Genomic DNA, 25,046 nt, shown 5'->3' with positions numbered 1-25,046 from the left:
GGCCTTCAAACGACTGTAGTAAATGCCGGTGCTTTGGTCCCGCTGATGCATCCATCACCGCGCGTCACTGCACCTTGCGATCATCGATATTCGAGATTTCTCTCTAACGATGAGTCGCGAAAAAATCTGCCGTGACATAATACAGCGGATATCGGTCGCGATCTTTCTTATACTTATCATAAAACATCCTTGTAATCGTGAATGATTCTAAAAATAACTTGATATGCTTTGACGGACGTGCCCTTTGGTCTTCCTGGATACGAATTTTATAAATAAAGAGCTATCGAAAAGATATTTTTAAAAGGGAAAAGCGATTGAATATCGAATATTAAGTTGAATTTATCAATATTATTTTTATCAATTAGGTCATGAGAATAATAAAGTAATCAAATTCATAAATTCCTATTAATTATAAATAAAATTTAGTAGCATTTTAATTACAAATATATACAGGGTTACAAATATATATCGGGTACGCTCTATCAAATGGTGATATTTTCAACTTTTGATTCCGACCGGAAATACGCCATCCGGATCGGAAGTTGAATTTTTTTAGGGAAACGTGGTACTTTTTATTACAGATTCGAATTGTACGTGAAAAAATAAGAAACTTTTGTATCAAACGTGTTTTTCTAAAAGTGCCTCGGTCAATCTTAAAATTGACCTTGAAAGTAACTGTGATGAAATAATCAAGTCAATTTTAAGATTGACAGAGGCACTTTCAGAAAAAATGTTTGATACAAAAGTTTCTTATTTTTTCACGTACAATTCGAATCTGTAATAAACAGTACCATGTTCCCCTAAAAAAATTCAACTTCCGATCCGGATGGCGTATTTCCGGTCGGAATCAAAAGTTGAAAATATCACCATTTGATAGAGCGTACCCGATTTACTTAAAAATTATTCGCGATTTTTGATAAAAGCCATTTATTTTCATTTTAAAAGGGTTTAATGTACGGGTGATCTGGGACACCCTGTATATTAAATGGTATCAAAAAAAGATAATCCAAATGTGTTGAATTTTTATGATGAAAAATTTGATATTCTGACCAAAGAATATCTCTACAAAATCGTAAGACTTGAAGAAGAATCTTAATTTATGCACTTATATCAATTAGATATGCTTAACAACGTGATGAATGTGTGGAAGTAAGCTTTACTTAAAATTAAAAAAAATATAAAATTAAAAAAAAATGACGTTAATTTTTACATCACTTATACGTTTTCTACGATTCTTCTTTCTGCGATGCTACCATCGTACGTGGAACGGCGTTTGCCATCGGCGAATCGTTCGACAATAATAAATTATGCAAAACCGTGCGACAAAAGCGGTTGTCATCATTGGCTGCGAATTCTAAAACATCGTACCACGATTGGCGAGTGGCCAAAGGTCGTTTTTCGGGCGAAACGCACGATAAACCTTTGTCCCAGCATGTCGTACGATTTTGCGTGTAATTGTGCGTTTCTATGTGTGCACTTTTAAAATACATTGTTCCATAATTTTGAACGTAGTCGTGCGGAGAGTAATTTTTACATCTCTATTGCTGAATATTATTATAAATTTCTACATGAAAATATGCATAATAATTTGTAATTTTTAAATAAGGACGGCGAGGGGAAGAGATAAGATATAATAATAAGAGATAAAGAAACCTGAACTTCAACAGCGCTGATAAGGAAACATTTTTGAAAGTGTTTGTGGATCGATTGAGAAGATTCACGACTTTGTGAATCTACTCGGCTATTTTAATGCGTGAAATCGCGACAGTCAAAATTATTTGGCGGGACCGACAAATGGCAGAGAAAAGACACGGCGGCGGTTTCTATCTATTGTATCCCACATAGTTATGACTCGACATCGGCCGTGGACGAAAAGATGCGGGCAGTAGAAGCCTGGACAAGAAGTACACTAGACATGGTCTATGTCTTCATCTAATTTAAATACTCTTGCGAGTCGAATGCATTATATTTATGCACAAATTAGGACTCAGAATCACGTCAAACACATATTCTTCATTTGAGAATTGTGTTTTTGATACATACAAAAAAGTAAAAAAAAATTGCAAATAAAATAAAGATTTCTTACATGATATTTTATATTGAAAAATAATAGAAAATAATAGAGATTTTAGATATTTTTATAATTTTTGATAATAATTTTATGACAATCAAGATGAATATATATATGATGCATTCGATTCAAAAGTATTCCAACTTGATGGCATATAAGGCGTCTAATGTACGGCACAAAAGGAGGTGTAACGAAAGAAAAGGACTATGGCGTTAGGGGCAAGAAGACTTGGCGAGGGTTCGTGAGTGAGGAGGTAATTCTTGGCATACGCGATTGTTCGCTTTCGAGGGTTCCGCGAACGAGCCACCGTCTTTATATGCATGATCTTGAGGATGGTAAGGCCTGGACCAAACTTATCCCAGCTGTCCTAGTGTCAAAGGCCGATCTTCCATCTGACAGTATTGGCAGCTTTTGAATGCTTCCTTGCTAATTACGAATCTGGAAGTGAGTTAGATAATACCAATCGTACTTGCTTTCGATCCACGATTGAGAGCAATTGGTCCAAGACATTCTACATATACATATATATATATATATATATATATATATATATATATATATATATATATATTGTTTCTTGACGAGTATTAAAATTTTGAATTAAATATGACATAATTATATAATATATAATATATTAATTGAAATAATTATATAATAATTATATAATAATTATATAACAATTATATAATAATTACCCAGCAAACACAGAATATTGCAGCAATATTGCGGCAATATTATAACGTTGCAACAATGTTGCTGCAATATTCTGTGTTTGTTGGGTATATAATAATTATATAATAATTATATAACAATTATATAACAATTATATAATAATTACCCAGCAAACACAGAATATTGCAGCAATATTGCGGCAATATTACAACATTGCAGCAATGTTGCTGCAATATTACAACATTGCAGCAATGTTGCTGCAATATTCTGTGTTTGCTGGGTATATAATAATTATATAATAATTATATAATAATTATATAACAATTACCCAGCAAACACAGAATATTGCAGCAATATTACAACATTGCAGCAATGTTGCTGCAATATTCTGTGTTTGCTGGGTATATAATAGTTATATAATAATTATATAATATATTTATATGATATACGGAACTCTTTGAAAATTATACGTAGAGTTCTAGACTGACTTAGATTCTCATGGAGGAGTTTCGTCGGCAAGAGTTGACCCCCTTTTTGAACCGCTTTCATCAAGACACTCAAGGCATTCAGGCAATCGTCCTTTTTTGCGACAATTACCACGGAATAATTACATAATTCTCGCCACACTCGACACTCGGTACTCGGGAGGGATCGTCCAAGGTAGTTAAAACCGCAAGTGGTCGAGGCGTTAGAAGGATCGTACGGTGGTTTGCGTCAAAATAATACGTCGTAAGTGATAGACACAGCTGACTCTAAAAGCCGCGATGTCATTCGCTGAAAAAAAGGAGATAATAGACATTAATCTTTTATATCGATTTTATATTCACTTAAAATATTTGATTTTAAATTCTAGACTCTGGACGAGTGTCAGGAACGAAAACGAGACAAAACGTGAAGTAAAGAGCGCTATAACGCGAAATCGAAATTCTGTGCAGAATCTATCGAGACACGTGGTAGAGGCGTCAAGATTTTCGAAGAAACGCCGCGAATCTCGAGGAGAAGAATAGGAAAGAAGACCGGGAAAGTCGACCGTCTTGCTCTAACAATTTATCCGCATCTCTCTCCCCCTCCATCCTTTCATTTTGGCTCGCGAAGAGACAATAGGGCAACAGTTGCAAGACGCGATAGCGGCGGATTAATTCTCGATCGATTTCGAAGCTACTCCATCCGTGCTCCGTATTGTCCACAATCGACCCTGAGAGTCGTCAGCTTTACGTAGCCGTGTATATGTCGTACGCGTGAGTTCATTAAATGTGTGCGTGTGTGCGTATATTGGTATGCACGCCTACGCGCGCGCAACGAAGAAGTCGGGACACCAGAGACCGAGGATCAAATTATTATTATTATCATAACCATCTGCGTGGCCGAAAGCTTAAAAGTTGGTTCGTTTGCCAGATCAAAGGAGCCAACGTTGCATTCTCTCGAGAGAATAGAAAAAGCGTGTCTAATGTCCCAGGCGAATAGATTCTCACACAAACGGGCGGTACACGTTACTAAAGTGCTCCTGGGAATGTGTGTATAACCGTGAAATGTAATTTCAATTGCCTGCCTGCATCATATGATTTTCCTGCAGGCTTTTATAATACACATCGCTCAGCGGGACGCGAATTTAAGGAAATAATAGAATTTGTAGAGCCGAGGAAAGTTAGGATAGTATCGGGACACCCTGTACATGTACCCTGTTTAAGATTGGAGCTCGTTTTTTTCTGGAGAACATCGATGACCCTCTCTCTCATTAGGCGATCATCTTTTAATTAAGCCGGGAAAAAGGAACGCCGCCGGCGCCAGCCTCTTATATCACTGTAGAAACGATCACCGTGTCTCAGCGATTGGGTAAACAGACTAATGTGTGTTACAAGTTCAGGAAATTTATTCTCTATTAGCAACGAATGACAGAGGCTCGCCTCGGGTTATTTAAAAGAGTATCGCTTAATAACTAATTGCCTAGGCATTTTATCGAAGAGTCGTATATCTACATTTCTATCGTAAAAATGTTATATGCTTTTAAATGTTGAAAATTTTTAGAGAGAATACCCAGCAAACACCAAGTAACTTTTGTATAATTGTTAGTTGTAATTTCCCACTGAACAATATAACTGTTACATGTTATGTAACTATTACATATGACTGTTACATGTTATGTAACTGTTATTATTTGGTGTTTGCTGGGTATATATGCAATATTAATCAATCCAGCAAACACCAAGTAATATTTATATAATTGTTAGTTGTAATTTCCCACTCAACAATATAACTGTTACATGTTATGTAACTGTTACATATAACTGTTACATGTTATGTAACTGTTACATATAACTGTTACATGTTATGTAACTGTTATTTGGTGTATATATTTGCTGGGTATATATGCAATATTAAGCAACCTAGCAAACACCAAGTAACAGTTATATAATTGTTAGTTGTAATTTCCCACTCAACAATATAACTGTTACATGTTATGTAACTGTTACATATAACTGTTACATGTTATGTAACTGTTATTTGGTGTTTGCTGGGTATATATGCAATATTAATCAACCCAGCAAACACCAAGTAACAGTTATATAATTGTTAGTTGTAATTTCCCACTTAACAATACAACTTTTACATGTTATGTAACTGTTACATATTATGTAACTGTTATTTGGTGTTTGCTGGGTATATATGCAATATTAATCAACCCAGCAAATACCAGGTAACAGTTATATAATTGTTAGTTATAATTTCCCACTCAACAATATAACTGTTATTTAACACATAACAGTTATATAACATGTAACAGTTATATAACTGTTACTTGGTGTTTGCCGGGAATATTATATATCATAGATTATCGATGAAAAATTCTTTATACGAGATGAAAAAATTCCGTCGATACTTTTATGTGTCCCGAATCACTGTAATTTGCCTGCCAGTATAATAATTAACAGCATCGCGGAAATCATCGGTCGCAATCTCATCTCGTCGCGAACAACGATATGTGACGAATGTTAAAATCCCGTTGTTGAAATCATCGGATCGCGACGTAGGAGAGATAGCGACGTCATCGATGGTCCCTTGGTAGCGGGAAGACATAATTGATACGTACAAATCACCCCGCTGCTGACGCGAGGAGGACGAAAGCCAGGGATGGGTGCATGGATGTACCGAGAAGGGACGATCGACGAACGGTTGTTTGACGGCACCTCCCCCGCCCCCCTCCCCCCCCGGTTCCCCTTTTTCACCCTCTACCCTCCCTACCACTGACGCACTACGTGAAGCTACGGTATCGCATTCACGGTCCACTGCCTCAGGATTCGGGTCTCCACCCCGCGCGTTTCTCTGCGCGCCGACTCTTTCTTGTAAAAAGAGAGAATACAGAGGATACACCAACCCTCGTCGGCGATCCGTAACCCCCGATCGTCAGAATCGAAGGTATTGCACAACGAAACGTACTTAGCCAACCGCTACATAAATAACGCATCTGCCCGTTGCACTTCGCTGCTGTATATACGTACGCTTTAAGCGGCTATGCATTTTTCGGTTCGTTGGAAATAGCGTTACGTTGTTTAATTTAAATGTATCAAAAATTGTTAATGCTACCTACCTTGTATCGCTGTTTTATAGACTAGAGACTTAATGTGTGTAATAATTACAATAATTATTAAAGTTCAGAATACATTAACATTATATAGTTATAAAAAAAAAATTACTGAAGAAATCTGATTTCATGTTTCTTGAAAAAAAAATTAATATTAATCTAATCAATGAGATCTGCATAAAAAAATTTCAAACGTGGAAAGAGTTACGTTATAATACGCGTAAAAAATTGTACATTTTTCCTCGCCTTGTTGTATACATTAAAGTAATGATGAACTTTGATCGAGAATTTAATAGAAGATAGATCTTGTCGAAACAGGGCACATCGATAGATGGATCATGAGATGAACGTTGGAGATGATTCCAATTCATACTGATGTGACACAGAGATGATTCAGATATCGCGCAGCTTATATCACTCGGCGTCATGTTTGCTTTCGCACTTGAAGCCAGGCATCAAATGTATGTGTAATCCGTATTACCTAATAAATAACAAGTATTTTAAAAATATTCTTTTTTGTATAATATGACAAATATATATGTGCATTTTTCTCAAAATAAAATAAATGTTATAATTATCATAGCACAGATACATATATATATATATTTTTAAATAATTTTATATAAAAGGGACACCCTGTACATATTTATATAAATTTTTTTCAAAATAACCATAATAATAGATAATTATTAAATAATTATAATTATCTATTATTATGGTTATTTTGAAAAAAATTTATATAAATATATACAGGGTGTCCCCTTTTAAAGTTTCCACTAGAATATTTCTTCAGGAAGGCATTTCAGGAAAAAATGTTTTAGACAAAAGTTGTAGAGTATTAAAAGTTCTATAGAATGATCATACCTGTTTGATCTGGAGTGGAAGGATCAAGGTCATGTGGAGTTCAACTTTATTTTCTTAAATGGAACTCGCTATTTTTCTCTGCATATTCTTGTAGCTTATCTCGAGAGCTTTTCAAAACACCATAATAAAGTATTTTTTTGTCAAATACTTTTCGAGTTACGAGGCTTGAAATAATTTCTTAATTTTACACCATAGAAAAACATATGTCATATTTGACACGTGTTTATTTGACATATCATGTTATATATATTTTAGCGCGCGTTAGAATGCGATAGATGGGGTAGACGCGACTGCGAGAGATTCTTATTCTAACAAGCATGCATTGGCTTTTTGCCAGGCCGTGATGCCGGACCATTAACGAGCGGGCATTGCTTATCAGTTGCTGAGTTCGCGCTACCGCGCCGTCCGATGACCAGCCGTCCGATGAAACTGTTTCTCTGTCCTCGTATCAACCTGGAGAGACCTCTGCCGTCTCATAACTCGTCGTCGGATACCGGCTGTAAATGATGAAAACGATCGGCATTGATCGATCTATCTTCTATCCTTGCTCTATTAATATCTCTATCGTACCTATTGGTCGATCGTACAGCCCGATTATCTATCATTTTATCCTCGTCGACGTTTATATTAATTACAAGCATCGCACGCTATTCGATTCATCGCATTATTATGAAATATGTATGTAATTTTTTTTCTTCCGGAGATTAATTAACATTTTTTTCTTACCGATGATAAGCGTAATAATAATCATAAGCGTGTGGGCCGATAGTGTCCTCGACATATTACGCGCCTTTCACACAACACATATCCCAGCAAACACCAGGTACATTTATATAACTGTTAGTTGTAATTTCCCACTCAGCAATATAACTGTTACATGTTATGTAACAGTTACTAATAGTTATATAAATATTAGTAACTATTAATTAGTAATAGTTATATAAATATTAGTTATATAAATATTAGTTATATAAATATTAGTTATACTAATAGTTATATGTTATGTAACAGTTACTAATAGTTATATAAATGTTACTTGTGACTTTAGCATAATATAACTGTTACATGTTATGTAACAGTTACATAACATGTAACAGTTATATTATGCTAAAGTCACAAGTAACATTTATATAACTATTAGTTGTAATTTCCCACTCAACAATATAACTGTTTCATGTTATGTAACAGTTATATTGATGAGTGGGAAATTACAACTAATAGTTATATAAATGTTACTTGTGACTTTAACATAATACATTCGTAAAATAATAAGAAAAACAATTAAAAGCAAGATACAATTGCAAGTTGCAGATTCATTATCCATACAGTACAGAACATTGCAGCAATATTGCGACAATATTGCTGCAATGTTCTGTGCTGTACGGGTAGTGTATTCGTTTAAAAAATAGAATTATATATTCCCAGCAAACACCAAGTAACATTTATATAACTGTTAGTTGTAATTTCCCACTCAGCAATATAACTGTTACATGTTATGTAACAGTTACTAATAGTTATATAAATATTAGTAACTATTAATTAGTAATAGTTATATAAATATTAGTTATATAAATATTAGTTATACTAATAGTTATATGTTATGTAACAGTTACTAATAGTTATATAAATGTTACTTGTGACTTTAGCATAATATAACTGTTACATGTTATGTAACAGTTACTAATAGTTACATAAATATTAGTAACTATTAATTAGTAATAGTTATATAAATATTAGTTATATAAATATTAGTTATACTAATACTTATATGTTATGTAACAGTTACTAATAGTTATATAAATGTTACTTGTGACTTTAGCATAATATAACTGTTACATGTTATGTAACTGTTACTAATAGTTATATAAATATTAGTAACTATTAATTAGTAATAGTTATATAAATATTAGTTATATAAATATTAGTTATACTAATACTTATATGTTATGTAACAGTTACTAATAGTTATATAAATGTTACTTGTGACTTTAGCATAATATAACTGTTACATGTTATGTAACTGTTGCATAACATGTAACAGTTACATAACATGTAACAGTTATATTATGCTAAAGTCACAAGTAACATTTATATAACTATTAGTTGTAATTTCCCACTCAGCAATATAACTGTTACATGTTACGTAACTGTTACATAAATGTTACTAACAGTTATATAAATGTTACTTGGTGTTTGCTGGGTCGATATATAGGTTTTCTTTTCCATTATTTTACGTTTTAAAAATTTGAATTCCATTATTTATTCGAAATGTCAAAGTGTCATACGGTACCTGTCAAAATTATCTGTCGCAATTGCAAGTTGGAATTGGAGCGAAACGTACGTTTGGCGGGAATTTGCGGAGTCCGGAACGAGGAACGAGCCGAGATTCAAATATGGCGGAAAAAAGTGTCGGAAGCGCCGAATGTCGGCGAAGAGCGAAAAGTGCTGCCATCACGGAAGCGCTCGGCGACGCTATCGGTGGCTCCGCTCCCTCCAAAATTGCGCATACATTGGCAACATTGTTTTTTGGTAGTTTACAAATAAAATGGCCGATTGTGAGGCTAGTTTGGTACGGACGATAAAATATGCAATTATGTAAAATTAATGACCATCGGGCGTGCGTGCGTGTTGGTAATAAGCGAGCAACGTGAGCGGGAAACGCGGAAAAAGTGCGCGGGGCGCGAGCGAGCGTGTGGGAGTGTCGCGGGAGGAAGGTGGAGGTTGTCTTCCGAGGACCCAGTGGACGCCGCGGCAGCGAGGGACCGTGTAACGAGCGTGGTCCTTGCCTCGCGATCTCCAACACATTGAAAGGAGCCGTCCGCCTGAGCGCGGCGTGCTTTTTTCTATTGGCGCAGGCACCGGCGCGGCAACAATACGAAAGGCCGAGTCTCGGGATCCACGGAAACGACGAGCTGTCGTCGTTCCTGCTCCAATATTACCGATGCTCCGATCGCCCCGTCTCGCATAAGGACCCCTCCGTCACGACGCATCATCTCCCGGGGCCCACGTCGCGATCCCAAGATCGGCGAGAGCGCCTCGGGAGCACGCTCGATCACGCTGGTCTTATGATAGGTTCGCGGTATTAACCACCTTGCAGGCCTCCCGTACCTCTATGTTGCCCGAGTAGCCGGGGCCGACCTGGGAATCGACGAGTTGGCGGGCTGTAATTGTTGAGTTTCCACTTTACGGCCGCTCTCTGACAGATATGACAGCTATATTTGACACTCGAGATACTGGACACTGATACCCGAGATACTGGAGTGTAACGGGTACGTTTATTTAGAACCTCTCAAAATATTTCCTACGGATCAGTTTGTTGTAGTGGAAAGGGTCGGCGCGGAAAATGCATTGGTAGAAACGGAGGAGGTGCCGGCAACCAGTACCGCGTCGAGCCAGACTAACCCATCCATTACAACGCTGACGAATATGTGTACTACTCCTGGCAATGCGGGTGCAGGATTCGGTGGGTACTCTTGGTCTTTTAGCGGGCCAGGGACCGAGACCCGGGAGAATGCCCAGAGCGAACTCGCGACGAACATCAGTTATGCCGTCAACAACAATCAGGATCAAGGATCCAGTCAGAAGATACAGGTTGACATCAAGCCGGCAAAGGTTGCAGCTACCACTCACCGTCGTCCAATGTTTGCGATGAACGAAAGTTGTCAGCAAACACCCACTACGCATCATGGCCATACAGCGGGAGCGCATAATCAAACGACTCATGGTACTCACGTTCGCACTAAAAAGCATCACGACGTATTTTCATTAACGTGTGACAAAGGCGGTTGCAATTGCGACGCGGCACATCCCACACCTCCACCCTCCTTGTTCTCAAACACCTTAGTTTTTACAACAGCCGATAAGCATGCCATGAGCAAGCACTTCATGACACCACTTGGACCAATACAGCTTACGGCGGAAGAGTGCAATGAAATTTTAATGAAGAGAGCAGCCGCTGCGTCTAATCAAGCTAGCGCGGCGAACAATGTGGCGACGAGTCAGACGGACAGTACCGCCCATTTCGGGCACGTTCTGACCCATGTGAATACGACGCAAATTGAGACCAAGGTCAAACAGCAACAGGATATGGGGAGTCAGGTCCGTGTGCCCAAGGAACGACCGTACTCCTGTTCCGAATGCGGGAAGTCCTTTCTGCTGAAGCATCATCTTACGACGCACGCGAGAGTGCACACCGGGGAACGGCCACACATTTGCGTTCATTGCGGCAAGAGTTTTGCGCACAAACATTGTCTTCATACGCATCTGCTACTGCACAGCGCCGAGAGACCGTATCAATGTCGCGAATGCAAAAAGTCTTTTACATTGAAACATCATCTTGTAACACACACTCGCGTACACACCCGGGAACGGCCGTTCGTTTGTCAGGAATGTGGAAGAGCATTTCCTCTAAAACGTCACTTGGTGACGCATAGTAAGTTTCATTCGGGAGAGAGACCTTACGTTTGCGAAGAATGTGGGGAATCATTTTCTCAAAAGGATCATCTTACTATGCATTCACGCTTCCATGGCAGTCTACATCCATTTGTTTGCCATGATTGTGGTGCAACTTTCCAGAGGAAGTTTGAGCTGGTTAATCACGGTCGGCTGCATGGCAGAGTTCCACACTCGTGTTCCGCCTGTGGAAAGGAATTTCTGCAGAAGAGAACACTTTTAGCTCACATGCGCTTACATACTGGTGAAACACCCTATGCTTGCACTGTTTGCGGAGAAGCATTTCCTCGAAAGGCAGACCTGGTCGCTCACTCAAAGATTCATAATAACAATACAAATGCCGATGAGAAGTCTCTTACGTGCAGGTGAGACATCATATGTAATGTAATCACACCAGTTTAATTTTATTTTAGAAAATATGTAATAATTCTTAAATCATTCTTTTAGAGTCTATTTGCAATGATTAATTTCAATATACTTTTAACAATAACTGTAAGATGTATGACATGTCCAAAAAAAGTTATATACTTTGGATATCGAATTCAAAATGTACGGTACAATGCTGCGAGTTAATATATGGATATATATTTTGATGCAAAATGTATAATCGAAACAGATCAAATCCTCTCAATTGCAGTTTTTTACTTAAGAAAGTCGAAAAGAAATATTAAAAAGTATTTTTTTTAATGTATACATGTACCTGTTGAGCAAAACAAGATGAATCCCGAGTTTTAACATTATAGTTGAGCAAGAAAAAAAAGATAAACCGTAATTCTCAAATATATGTTTATTGTATGAACATACATAGAATATACATATATTCTATCTCTTCTTTGATAAGATAAATCAATTCCTAATAAATAATTATCATTTCAGGGAGTGTGGACTAGATTTTCCGAATCGAGAAGCTCTAAATTTACACCAAAGGTTACATACTGGTGATCGAACACTCGTAACGGACCTTTGTGGACTAGCGGCCGCCTTCCAGCAAACTCCGGCACATTTCCTTACCCCAAACACTCCAACGACTCATCAGGTAATGACCATATCGTCTCTATAATTAAGATACGTTGACTAGAGAGAGATATTTAAAGATATGTAGATTTTAACTTTATTTCTTTAATGAAAATTTGGTCTAGAAAGCAATCATGTTATTATTTTTTTATTTGGTATTAAATGTACACTAATTTCGTCTTAGAAAGAGTGTTACTTATACTTCTCCCATAAAGAAATGTTATTTATTCAATTATTGTCTCGCGAGTAAAGATATTTTATTGTGGAACTAGGAAGCATTATGTGCGTTCAAAACGTAAAACATGTAAATGATAAATAAAATATGTACACAGATGAACGGACCGATAGGAACGCCTGGTGTTAGTCATATGCACGGCGCAACTCAAACGTCACCGCCAGTGGGAACAGGACCGAAACCTAAACCACACATTTGTCCTGATTGTGGTCGCGGTTTTGCACAGAAGCATGGTTTGTCGCAACATCAACGACGCCACACAGACGGTAGTTGTCACATAAGATCCCATGTATGTGACAAATGCGGCAAAGCTTTCTTCCAAAAGAACCATTTGTTACTACATCAGCGTCAACATATGGATCCGCCACCTAGTATACTTAGACAGCAACAAAGACAAGCTGCCCAAGCTGCTGCTCAGCAAGCACAGCAGCAGCAGCAACAAGCGCAACAACAGCAACAACAGGTTCAGCAGCAGCAACAAGTGCAACAACAAGTGCAGCAGCAGCAACCGCAGCAGCAGCAAACAATGACCGTTGATACGAAAACGATTCAACTGCAAGCAATACAGCAACAAGTACAACAACAGGTACAACAACAGGTGCAGCAGCAGCAGCAACAGCAGCAGCAACAACAACAACAGCAGCAGCAGCAGCAGCAACAACAAACGCAGCAGCAGCAAGCATGTTCCGTGGACGCTAAAGCAATACAGTTGAATGTCACCATGTGAGACGGTATAAAGACGAAGGACTGGAGAGTCCTTGAAACAATAGCACTCCCAAATGCGCACCCCGCTGCCACCCTCTGCACGCACTTCTCTTGTACTAACAATATACATTAGATATATATTTATTATCTCTAGATCCAAGTACGGAATAATCGATTTTATTACAAGAGTATATAAGAATATACAAAGTATACATACTATATTCTAATTAATATAAGGCTTGTAACAAGAAAATAAAAATAACCACATATTAGTGTTTTACATATACTTTATAAATATACAAATATAAAAATAAATATATATAAATATATAAATATATACTCTAGATATGTAAAATGAGACTAAACAAATTAGTTGCCTTAACGAGAAGAAGAATTTTAATGAACATATTAACATATTGTTTGGTGATTTTTTCATTTACTTTTATTTAGTAGGACATCACTTTATAAGAAAGTACATATTAAATAAATCAAGATATAAAGAAAAAAAATAAGTTCGCCGTGTATCGCTGTTTTGTTGTTTATCCTTCTTCATACATTTGTACGATGGATAATTTGTGTATGAACAGAGGAAAAGAAAGGAGAAGAGATTCTGTAAACGATTTTCGGCGAAGAGAAAGAGGGTGGCAGATAATGCGCATTTATGAAGCATTTTTAAAGCTTAGATTTATCCAAGATAGCATTTTAGTCCCGCGCAATTTATATTTTTACGTTAAAGGATACGAGCGAACTGCTTGTTAAATTTTAGAAATACGTAAGAATCCCGGTTTTATAAAATCCAAATATCAATAAATGGATGTAAATGTTTTTTCGTGAGAAATTAACGCGATTCTCGTATCGGCGGCATATACGATATGTATACATTATAAACATGAGACTAATACGTATATCAGTTTTTTACATCAATCATGGACGGTATGTTCGAGAAAATATCGCAAAAAATTATACATGCATATATATTATATATATAAAAAAGTTGAAAGATTGGTACATGTACTATCGATGCATGTAAAAATCTTTGTAACGCGCGTTTAGAATCGCGGAAATTGCTATCCGCACTTTTAATTGAAATATTTCTTTATCGCGATAAAAAAGTGCGCGTCGTGTTACGAGGCAGATACATGAGATTGCTTAGCGGGCTCTTTTAGTAAAATGCAAATTTCATTTCTTTGTCAGCAAGTATATATTAACTGATAGATTAGCTAGAACAATCGGAAGAAATACGAATAAAGGTTTCCTACATAGTTTTAAAATACGCATCTATCTCTTTTTTTTTCTAAAGCAACGTAAAGTGCTGCTGATGTATCGATATTCGTATATGTGAAGGGACTGCGAGGCTTTTAAAGTGAGAGTCTTATCTATCCGTGCCAGTTTTTCTAATCATTTCTACAGTGACACTTAAACAAAAATGATGAAAATTAATCGATATTTTACATATTTTTTTCTTTTTTTTAGTTAAACTTTTGCGTTTCCTACATTTTGGTTACAAACTTATTGAACAATTTGAGAAGTTCCAGAATATGGTGGACATCACATCGATATGTAAGTAAAGTAAGTACATATCGCGCAATAATATAATATAATGGAGGTATATCAGATTGATTAAAAAGTTTGTGCGTTTTTCTTTCATTGTATTATATTAGTGTAAGAGCTAAGCACAAAAAATGCGTAAAGGATTATACAATTTTGTCATTAATCTAGTATTTTGGAAATCTGAGAGATATGTTTATACAAATATATATTATTTGCCATGTTTTATACAAAGTGCATACCAGAATTGGCGCAAGAATTAATATGCGTCGTTTCTTGTCAAATATAAAGTAGACTGATCGAGATCAAAAAGATCATAATTTATTACAATTTTGTTTACAACAACATTGCAAATTTCAATTTCATAATCTCAAATTCGCTGTTAAAGACTATTTTAAATCGAATAATGTATGATATTATTTATTTTTCTTAATTTCTATAATTTTATTTATTTTTCTATTTAATGTATAATATTTTTTATTTTTACCTCTCACAAGTTTAATTCGCAAAATATCTTCGTTTTAACCAGATTATATAATTATTGACGTTTCTTCAATTTAAGTATGAAAAATTGGCATTTCCCTAAGAATTAAACCGTTAAATGCGCATCTTTCGTCGATTCTGGAATGCGAGGGAATAATATAATAATGTGCGAATGAAAAAAAAAAATTAATCAAAATAGTAGGATTAATCTTGAAGAGATTGCTAAGCGTCAAATAAACTCTCTTTTACGAGAAAAGCCGTATGTAACAAAACTATTTTCAATAATTATCTACATTGAATTCGTGAAATTTGTTTAAATATTTACAAAAGAATAATATCTCGAAGACGTATCTATAGTTATATAGATATATATATATATATATATATATCGATAGAAATCTTGTTTACGACACAATTACATTTTCTAAAATAAAAGAGAAGATAAAGTATAAGTAAATATATATATCTTCATTTTTTTCAAACCCAAACACTAAATAACATTTATATAATTGTTAGGTGTAATCTCCCACTCGACAATATAACCGTTACATGTAATGCAACTGTTACATAACATGTAACAGTTATATCGTCGAGTGGGAAATTACAACTAACAATTATATAAATGTTACTCGGTGTTTGCTGGGAATATTTAGTTTACGTGTAGCTTGAAAAAAGGAGGGGAAAATAGAAAATACATTTTTTCCTCTTTGAGATCTCGATATGCAAATTTAAATATACATAAACTAAACGTATCAAAGATCCACTTGAAAATCAATTTGAAAGAAAGTAACTTGCGTAGAACTATGCAGAAGCCCCCCCGAGATTTCGAACGGTCGGATTCAGCGCGCTCTGGCGGCGGTGCCCGAAGTCGGGGACGCGTCGCGCGCGGGGCGCATGCGCGCGAAGCGGGTCACCGTGTATATCGTATCGTGCGCGGTGCGCAGCGCGATGCGATTTCGCCTGCGGAGCGGAGCGGACGCACCGAAATAAATCGCAACGACGCCGAGAGTCGATCAGAGAGCAACGATCAGCAGTCACGGTGCGTGGTTCGCTGGACGTGCAAGGGACGCGTCTCGCGTAATTTAGTAATGATCGTGACGAACTGTCGCCGCCGCCGTCGTTGCTCGTGGCACAATCGTACAGAGACGAAGCAGCCGTGATCCGTGGTCGTCGTTGGCGCTCCGAGGCCCGAGCCGCGAGGGAGCAGAGAGAGGAGGACCGAGGAACAACCGCGTCGTCGTCGTCGCACGCTGCTGCAACGGTCACGGATGCATATGGAGGTAGGTGAAAAAAATATGCGGGCGTTATATAAATAAAAGTCGAGTGTCTCCGACGCGATTGGGTCCTCGTTTCTCCGTGTTTACGCGAGTAAAATTGCCCCCCCCCTCTCTCTCTCTCTCTCTCTCTCTCTCTCTCTCTCTCTCTCTCTCTCTCTCGCCCGCGATCGCGTCAGGTGTTTTCGACGAAATCGGAGCGACGCAACCCATGTCGTCCACGCGGAATCGGGCCGATTCCGAGGCGTAAAATATCGATATCGCGCATCTACGTCGTTTCTCGATTTCGAATAAATAAGTTTCTCCCGTTCTCGATTCGCGCGAGCCCGTAGTCACGTACTCCATACTTGCTCCTCGGCCTCCGAACTACGCATTATTGTTTTCGTAACTTCCGTAACACGCGGGTTCGAGGGACGGAGGGGACATTATTTTCGTCCCGCGGCACCGATATTTCGGACGCGCTATCGCTCGTCGAACCCGCGATAGCGCCCGCGGATACGTCGCGTTAAATCGGGTTTGTGTACGTTCTCAGCTGATGGGGCCTGTCAGCTGCCTCGCTCTGCCTCCCCTCGCCCCCCCTCGCCCTCCGTCTCGCCTCCTCGTTTCGATTCGCGAGGCGTTCTCCGTCTCTTTCTCCCTCGGCCCCCCTCTCGCACCCTCGTCCTTGTCGATGAGCGCAGGTATCGCGTCAGGTTAGCAACCCACGATCCTTTCTTCTCTGCCCTCTTTCACCCTCTCTCTCTCTCTCTCTCTCTCTTCCTCTCTTCCTCTCTTCTGTTATCAATGGATTAGGTCGCTTTCGATTTATCTCGGCGACTTTGTTGTTTCTCGAAAAATTCGCCCGTTTCGAGATAATATTTATCTAAAAAAAACCTTACAAAGGTAAAAAAAATACGCCAAGTACATAAAAAATATTCTACCTTGTATGCATCTTTAATTCGAGATAATATTTATCTTGTTAATCGCGTGCGTATGTGTGTGCGTGCATCGTCCCACGCTAGCTCGATTTCTTGATGATTACCGAGACATTCACCTCGGATTCGATTCCGCCTGTTTTGAAACGAGGAGGAAGAAGAAGGCTCGTTTTCTTCTCGAACGAAACCTAAGATGGCTAAGGAAGCTAATTACGAGGAGGCGTTCGATGTGATCGCGCTTAATGTTAACTGTTACTCGATGCACGACTGAAAATAACGGAATCCCTTGACCCTTATTCGCGAGCCTCCTCCTCGATTCTTTTCTTCCATCGACAACGCGTATTATAAATATATGCACGAGGCTATTGTAGATCTGTTTGGACTATGTAGATACATGTGCGATAAGTGGTACACGGATACACAAGTGGTAATGTCGCCAGATAACGCGGCGCATCCACTGATGTTTTGTATACATTAACAGCTGATCCAACTGTCGCGTCATAAAAATATCGAGACTATTATCTCATTGTCAGCCAACTACGTTCTTGCTTCGTTCTTGCTTCGTTCGAATCGCAAGATCTCTCCTTTCGAATTTTTTCAATTATTCTGTCGCTAAATAATCGTTATCTCAGTGGAAGGAGTTTGGAGGGGCTTCGATAAGGATGTTATGAAAAATGCGCTTGAAACATTTTGTTAAACAGATAGCGTAACTGAATATAAACATGATTTCTTTTTTTACCAGATTTTTTCCATCTATCGAAATAAATGCGCAGAAAAATATATATCTTATTATTTTTATTCAGTATAAGAAATATTTAAAAATATCATATTTTATTTAGTATTAAAATATAATTAATATCATAATTTTAATATAATTATAATATAATATAATAATATAATTAGATAATTTGTTGGAATTAAATCTCAAACCAAGAGATTATTCCAAGTAAAGTCTTGATCATTGTATCAAAGAAAAATTTCGCGCAATTACATCCGCGATAGGCTCTTATTACCCGAATATTAATATCACATATAATATAATTAGATTTTATTTAATATTAATATAATTAATATAATAATTTTAATATAATTAATAATTATGTCAGAGAAATGTATAATATTTAATATAGAAATATATATGATATTTTAGGAGAGAGGATTTGTTGTGGAAGATATAGAAAAAGCTGTCGAAAAAAAGAATCAGAATTATGGGCTATAAAAATTCTGCGCGTAATACGACGATTCGTCTTTGAAAAACAATGCGTTTTTCGTATTCCATGGCCGCGCTGCAAAGAAAATGAATATGTGCGACGACGAACAATGGAGCGCGAATTAATTAAACCGTACATGCAACTCCCAGCCTTCTCTCTCTCTCTTTTCTTCTCTCTTAATTTATTTAATAGATGTATGCATAATTTATTCCATCGATCGTATCGATGCAAGCGTGTCGCGAAGCGATCTCGTTCCTAACTCCGCGTAAACATGGCTCCTATTTTGGCGCGAAATACGCAGCAGCATGTGTTAAAACGGTACGATCGATTTCCCCGTGATACTCGCATGTTCCTTCTTCCGGTTCAATCGCTCCCTCGCCTCGGCTCTCGCCGAGGAACGAACGGGAATCGGCGAATTTCGTGCCCTTGCGAGCCGTCAGGCTTTCGATCGAACGCGACGTCGCGACGCGCCGCGTCGCGTCGCGTCGCGCGAACCTGTTGGACAACGGTTTTGTGTACATTTACAGCTGACTGGACTATCAGCTGACTGCGCGACAGAATCGCGCGCGCGCGCGCTCCGCTGTTTTCTTCCTCGCCTCCCTGTTACACGCGTTTCTTTCCTGGCGTGTTCGCGTAGCTTCCTCCTCCTCCTCGATGTTCCACGGTTCCATTTCGGGAGACGCGGTTCCTCCTTATCCTCTTTGTTGTCTTTGTCTTTTCATTTCACTATTTCCTCTCGTCATTTTCCTCGTCGACAATTTATTGCGTCTCGAGAGTCACGAGTCCTTCAGACCTGTTTGTTATCTGTTTACGGAAGCGCGTTGAAAATTAATGAATCATTAGCTCGCTCGAGTTCTTTCTTATTGTTTGGAATATATTTCTCGACCGTGATTTCGAGGTCAGTGATTTGAGCAAGATTTTTCAAGGCTTCTCTCTCTCTCTCTCTCTCTCTCTCTCTCTCTGTCTGTCTGTCTTCGTCGTCTTTCCCCCTGCCTTTTCCCTGCGTCGTAATCAGTGCGTTGCGACAACGTTGCGACGAGGGCAATGGCACCCGCCCATTCGATCCTCGTTTGTGTAATGTAGCTAATACGGGGTGAAGGGTGAACGACTCGCGTAAATTCTCTTGCACACAGAAGGCAGTTTATAAATAACTGGAAGCGGAGCGGGAGGAGAGGGGTCTTTGTCCCCCGCACTTGGGTCCTCGGTCGTCAACCCCTCGATCATTTCTCTCCGAGTCACCCGGGGCGCTCGTACTTTATTAGGTTTCTTTCAAAGTATCATGTGGACTTTGCGCGATATCGTTGAGGTAAAGTTACGATCGATGTTTATGACCGATAAGAACATTTCCTAATCAATTATGTCAACTTATCATGTTTTCCAACCACTAAAAATTATATATTTTCAACAAGAAATCACATATAATTTCGATAACAGATTAATAAAAAAAAAATACGCCCATACAGCACAAACCATTGTTGCTGCAATATTGCTGTAATGTTCCAACAATATTGCAGCAATATTACAATGTTGCTGTAATATTGCTGTAATGCTCCAACAATATTGCAGCAATATTACAATGTTGCTGTAATATTGCTGTAATGTTACAGCAATATTGCAGCAATATTACAATGTTACAGCAATATTGCAGCAACATTGTAATATTGCTGCAATATTGCATCAATATTACAATGTTGCTGTAATATTGCTGTAATGTTCCAACAATATTGCAGCAATATTACAATGTTGCTGTAATATTGCTGTAATGTTACAGCAATATTGCAGCAATATTACAATGTTACAGCAATATTGCAGCAATATTACAATGTTACTGCAATATTGCTGTAATGTTACAACAATGTTCTGTGCTGTATGGGACGAGTAATGCGTTTATAAGGATTTCTTTCATCCTTTAAATTCCATCTAGAATCTTTGAAAAAAAAATTTTTTCTTTTATCTTTAAGACATTCGTGTACGAATAGATAATTTTATTTTACTTGCTGCGAGAGATATGAATTAGATAAAATTTTCTCAGATGCGCACACAAGTTTCCTCTCTTTAGTCAACCGCTGCAAGAGTCTTGGCGAGTTGCTGGGCCAGTCTCTTTCTCTCTCTCCTTCCTCCTTCTCGCATGTGTACTTGCGCGAAGAGAGAAAGAATAAAAAAGACGCCGGTGCGTCTACAATAAGTAGCAATGACCTTGACTAGTATATTGACTCCAAAGTCCCGGTCTCTTTGTTCTCGGCCATCCGTTAGGAAACTCGTTCCCGTTCTCCTCTTTGCACGAGCCAACAAACGAGACGAGATTCGACTTCAATTCATGTATATTCGCGAATAAATTTCAATATACTTACATATCTCTCGCTAATCGGTCGATGTTAAAAATTATCGTCTTCCTCAAAGTGTCTTAAAGTTGTTACTCAAGTGTACGTATTTCGACGTATTTGACGTTATTGGGCGTCCAGCTCCAGTTGAGTCTCCGCGAGGTCACCGCGAGGGAATCAATTCCGATTAGCGGTGATTTTGCGGAGAAGCGAGTGCGCGATTAGCATTTACAAAGCGTCCGACATCCGTTCCAGGGAAGAATAAGAAAGAGACTCGCGTGTCTCTGTTCGCCTCTCGCGTGCAGAAGAAAAAAGCCTCTATCTTTAACGATTCATAATAACGTCCTTGTCTCTTTGTTTGAACGCGCGCCAGCACGTGTGTAGCACATACGTCGATGCAATTGCCTTTGAAAGCTACGCCTCGCTTCGCTTTCAACGTCATTTCCGCAGCTGTCATTGCGCTCCCCCCACCAAGTCGCCCCAGCAGTGTTTTTTTTCTTTTTTTTTTCGTGAAAATAAAAAAAAACAAAATAAGAGCAAAGAGGAAGGAAAGAGCGAAAGAGTGACATTTATTGATGAAATAAAGAATTTCGAAGACGAAGCTATACAAAAGCTATTTACGTGTTATTTGTTCTATTTACAACCTTCGTAATGCAGTTTACTGGAGATATTCATCGCGTAATCCACGGATCGATACGTTTCTCATGAAAATTGCAGAGCTTATAACAGCAGAATTAGTTTCCCAGCAAACACCAAGTAACATTTATATAACTGTTAGTTGTAATTTCCCATTCAGCAATATAACTGTTACATGTTATGTAACTGTTACATAACAGTTATATTGCTGAGTAGGAAACTACAACTAACAGTTAGTTGTAATTTCCCATTCAGCAATATAACTGTTACATGTTATGTAACTGTTACATAACATGTAACAGTTATATTGCTGAGTGGGAAATTACAACTAACAGTTGTATAAATGTTACTTGGTGTTTGCTGAATTCTAAACTAAAATACAAGCGTTGCGGTAAAAAATTATTTACTTTGCGATACTTGTGTCGCTGAGCTATCTATTTGCTATACGTGCACGTTTTCAATGCGCGATCGAATCTACGTCAAACTTGGCGTGTCAATCTTGTTTACACAATTAGCGGTTCGATCAAGTCTGATGTACGTCAAAAAAAAAATAAATAAATAAAAGACAAAGTGGAAGAAAAATATGTCACGAGATTCCATTGTAAACGGACTTGACGTTAGCGAAAATCGACTCGAAATGAACATCAACGTTGCGCATTTCTCAGTAATCTACCTTGTTATTTATTACAGGTGTCCCCGAACCGGCGCTGTCTGAACCAGCTCAACAGCTGATCGGAGCACGAAGCGGCGGTGAACGGGGCTACTATCGCACCACCACCCCGCGTTTCGGAGAGAAATTCGATTTCGTGTCCGCTGAACGTGAAGAAAAGAAAGGAAAAATAAATAAAAATAAATAGAGAGAAAACGCGCAAATCTCTCCCTCTCTCTCTCTCCTCTTCTCGCGGAGAGATAGAGACCTGGACATCCTTGCGCTGAAAAAAGGCAAGAGGATAGAGGATAGCAGCGAGCAAGAGCGAAGTGTGTCCCGCTCGCTTGGATACGCCACCATGGTGAAAACTTTTCAAGCGTACCTACCTTCCTGTCACCGCACTTATTCGTGCATTCACTGCCGTGCTCATCTCGCCAATCACGACGAACTCATCTCTAAGGTGAGCTGCACCTCGAGCAAGTAACGGATCTCTGTTGCAGTTTTTTCTCTTTCAAAAATATGTTAAGGTTTCAATGAGAGACCATATCGGATATTGGTACTAGTCTAGAAATTATTACTTAAGCTTTTTTTTAAAAAAAAAACGCGGATTAAAAGTTACTTTTTATCGTATCTTTATGTCGATGAAAGTTATCGGCATGTTTGATCTATATCGACAAGTATGATTAATGGGATATAAGGAAATTGATTCATTTCGATGTACATTACAAGAGACCATTTATTTTTCTTGCCTTTCACGTCTTAATCTGCAATGAGGGATTAAAAGAGTTATTATGGAACTGTTGGAGAAAGATTTTCAATCGAAATGATTCTCTTCCTCGCCAACAGAAACCAATCACGATGCGATTGGAAAAGATTATTATCGTTTGCTTCATCGTATAGCAATAATATGATCCCCCGAAGAGGTCCATAATAGCCTGAAGAAATCATAGTCGGAAACTCGGTTACACGCATTTCCGATTGACATCATAAATAGTTCCATAATAGCTAATAATAGGAGAGTGTCTCCTAACTCGATGTCTCATTTTATTGTACATTATGAATCTAAGTTTTGTCTATTTCACATTTCAGTCCTTCCAGGGCAGTCAAGGTCGTGCCTATCTCTTTAATTCCGTGTAAGTATAATTAATAGGAAGATAGGTAAATACAATAATTTTTTTACATCTTTAACGTCGATTATTTTTATAATGTATATACATGTACAAGATATCTCAAAATTATTTCGATAAAGTTGAAGCCAATCTTTTCTTATCAACAATTTAATTTAGTAATATTTCTTTTTTTTGTCTGCAATTTTTTGTATTTATTTCATATATTAATTTCATTAATTATAAAATTTAAATTAATTATAAATTAATTATAAAATTTAAATTAATATATTAATTTAATTAATTTAAATTTTGTGAAGGAGAATAGAGAAAAAAAGAAACTAAATTGTAAATAAGCAAAAGATAAGATTTTTATTTTCCTCAATTTTTTTCTTAATTGATAGAAATTCTCGATTCTCTTCAATTATTATTTATGATTAAAAAATAATATCAAATAATTTGTAAATCATTAATTAAAATTAAAAATAAATGGTTCAGTTTGATTTTCTTTTTCCTAGTTATATTTAAAATATATACATTTATATGCGATGGAGAAATATTTTGCAAAATTATAATTGTATTTACTACGTAGGGTGAACGTAGGTTGCGGACCCGCGGAGGAGCGAGTTCTGTTAACTGGGTTACATGCTGTCGCCGATATCTATTGCGAATGTTGCAAGACCACGTTAGGATGGAAATATGTTAGTGTTATTCAATAATAAAATATTGCAATTAATCTCGAATATATAGGAAAGTTTAATAAAATTAATCATTTAATATGATATTTTTAGGAACATGCGTTCGAATCAAGTCAAAAGTATAAGGAAGGAAAGTTTATAATCGAACTTGCCCACATGATCAAGGAGAATGGATGGGAATAAAGAGCGGAGGGGAATAGAGAGAGACAAGTTCTCCGTGCCTCTCGTCAAACTTTTCCTGATAATGCCTACAACGTTGTTCTAATTGCAATGTGCGGCCCCTCTCTATTCGAACCACCAACGAAAGTCTGTGATTTCATTTGTGATTTATAATCTTAGTAATCTTCGTTTCGGACGATTCAACATCGGTTTGCTTCTGATCAAATCGAGCAAGCGAAGAAGGCGATCGCAGCGATCCGCATTCGCCCGTGTGGACACATTTCACCAAGTATTGTAAAGAAATTATTTTTCAATGGAAGAAAAGAGTAGAGTAATAAGACGATAATGTCGAGTAATGGTGGAATATGATAATGAAGGTGCCATGGTGGAGATAAGGAAGCGAGATCGCTCGGTACGAGCAATGGGGTGCCCCCCCATTCCTAATTTTGATCCA

The 25,046-nt window shown here is 37.6% G+C and overlaps 2 protein-coding genes and 2 long non-coding RNA genes across 7 annotated transcripts; 2 read left to right on the top strand and 2 right to left on the bottom strand.

The window, feature by feature from the left end:
• Positions 1-6,501: 6,501 nt before the first annotated feature.
• On the bottom strand, positions 6,502-9,579 carry LOC145961118 (uncharacterized). The gene is made up of 3 exons (XR_014435562.1): positions 9,478-9,579; positions 7,188-7,684; positions 6,502-6,804 (listed from the first exon to the last, which is right to left on the bottom strand). It is a non-coding gene; the product is annotated as an uncharacterized LOC145961118 (long non-coding RNA).
• A 100-nt stretch (positions 9,580-9,679) lies between these two features.
• On the top strand, positions 9,680-14,418 carry LOC145961114 (uncharacterized). Of its 2 annotated transcripts, XM_083080975.1 has the most exons (4): positions 9,680-10,456; positions 10,510-12,004; positions 12,516-12,675; positions 12,986-14,418. In XM_083080975.1, the coding sequence occupies exons 2-4, from the start codon at positions 10,614-10,616 to the stop codon at positions 13,613-13,615; spliced, it is 2,181 nt and encodes a 726-aa protein (XP_082937101.1). In that variant the 5' UTR covers positions 9,680-10,456; positions 10,510-10,613; the 3' UTR covers positions 13,616-14,418. The 2 variants fall into 2 exon arrangements, with proteins under 2 accessions (XP_082937101.1, XP_082937100.1); XM_083080974.1 differs by having other exon boundaries at positions 9,680-12,004.
• A 2,125-nt stretch (positions 14,419-16,543) lies between these two features.
• Ypel (Yippee-like) lies at positions 16,544-24,948 on the top strand. 2 transcript variants are annotated; one of them, XM_083080977.1, is made up of 5 exons: positions 16,544-16,904; positions 22,671-23,089; positions 23,719-23,762; positions 24,328-24,436; positions 24,527-24,948. In XM_083080977.1, the coding sequence occupies exons 2-5, from the start codon at positions 22,988-22,990 to the stop codon at positions 24,614-24,616; spliced, it is 345 nt and encodes a 114-aa protein (XP_082937103.1). In that variant the 5' UTR covers positions 16,544-16,904; positions 22,671-22,987; the 3' UTR covers positions 24,617-24,948. The 2 variants fall into 2 exon arrangements, with proteins under 2 accessions (XP_082937103.1, XP_082937104.1); XM_083080978.1 differs by lacking the exon at positions 16,544-16,904 and adding an exon at positions 21,161-22,100.
• LOC145961117 (uncharacterized) lies at positions 18,777-21,791 on the bottom strand. Of its 2 annotated transcripts, none has more exons than XR_014435560.1 (3): positions 21,375-21,791; positions 21,018-21,297; positions 18,777-20,370 (listed from the first exon to the last, which is right to left on the bottom strand). It is a non-coding gene; the product is annotated as an uncharacterized LOC145961117 (long non-coding RNA). The 2 variants fall into 2 exon arrangements; XR_014435561.1 differs by having other exon boundaries at positions 21,064-21,297.
• Positions 24,949-25,046: the final 98 nt, after the last annotated feature.

This window comes from Camponotus vicinus, unplaced genomic scaffold (assembly GCF_025532165.1).
Source record: "Camponotus vicinus isolate PSW18456_S1 unplaced genomic scaffold, iyCamVici1.0 SCAF_10, whole genome shotgun sequence".
Lineage (NCBI taxonomy): Eukaryota > Metazoa > Arthropoda > Insecta > Hymenoptera > Formicidae > Camponotus > Camponotus vicinus.
Note: the sequence above shows the minus strand (reverse complement) of the source record. Positions and strands in the feature narration are given on the sequence as shown.

Bases quoted from the DNA above. Each gene is read 5' to 3' on its own strand.
- LOC145961114 (XM_083080975.1), top strand. From the start codon at position 10,614: ATGTGTACTACTCCTGGCAATGCGGGTGCAGGATTCGGTGGGTACTCT. The intron at 12,005-12,515 runs GTGAGACATCAT...TTATCATTTCAG, and splicing joins GAGAAGTCTCTTACGTGCAG to GGAGTGTGGACTAGATTTTC. The intron at 12,676-12,985 runs GTAATGACCATA...ATATGTACACAG, and splicing joins ACACTCCAACGACTCATCAG to ATGAACGGACCGATAGGAAC.
- Ypel (XM_083080977.1), top strand. From the start codon at position 22,988: ATGGTGAAAACTTTTCAAGCGTACCTACCTTCCTGTCACCGCACTTAT. The intron at 23,090-23,718 runs GTGAGCTGCACC...TTCACATTTCAG, and splicing joins ACGACGAACTCATCTCTAAG to TCCTTCCAGGGCAGTCAAGG. The intron at 24,437-24,526 runs GTTAGTGTTATT...TGATATTTTTAG, and splicing joins CCACGTTAGGATGGAAATAT to GAACATGCGTTCGAATCAAG.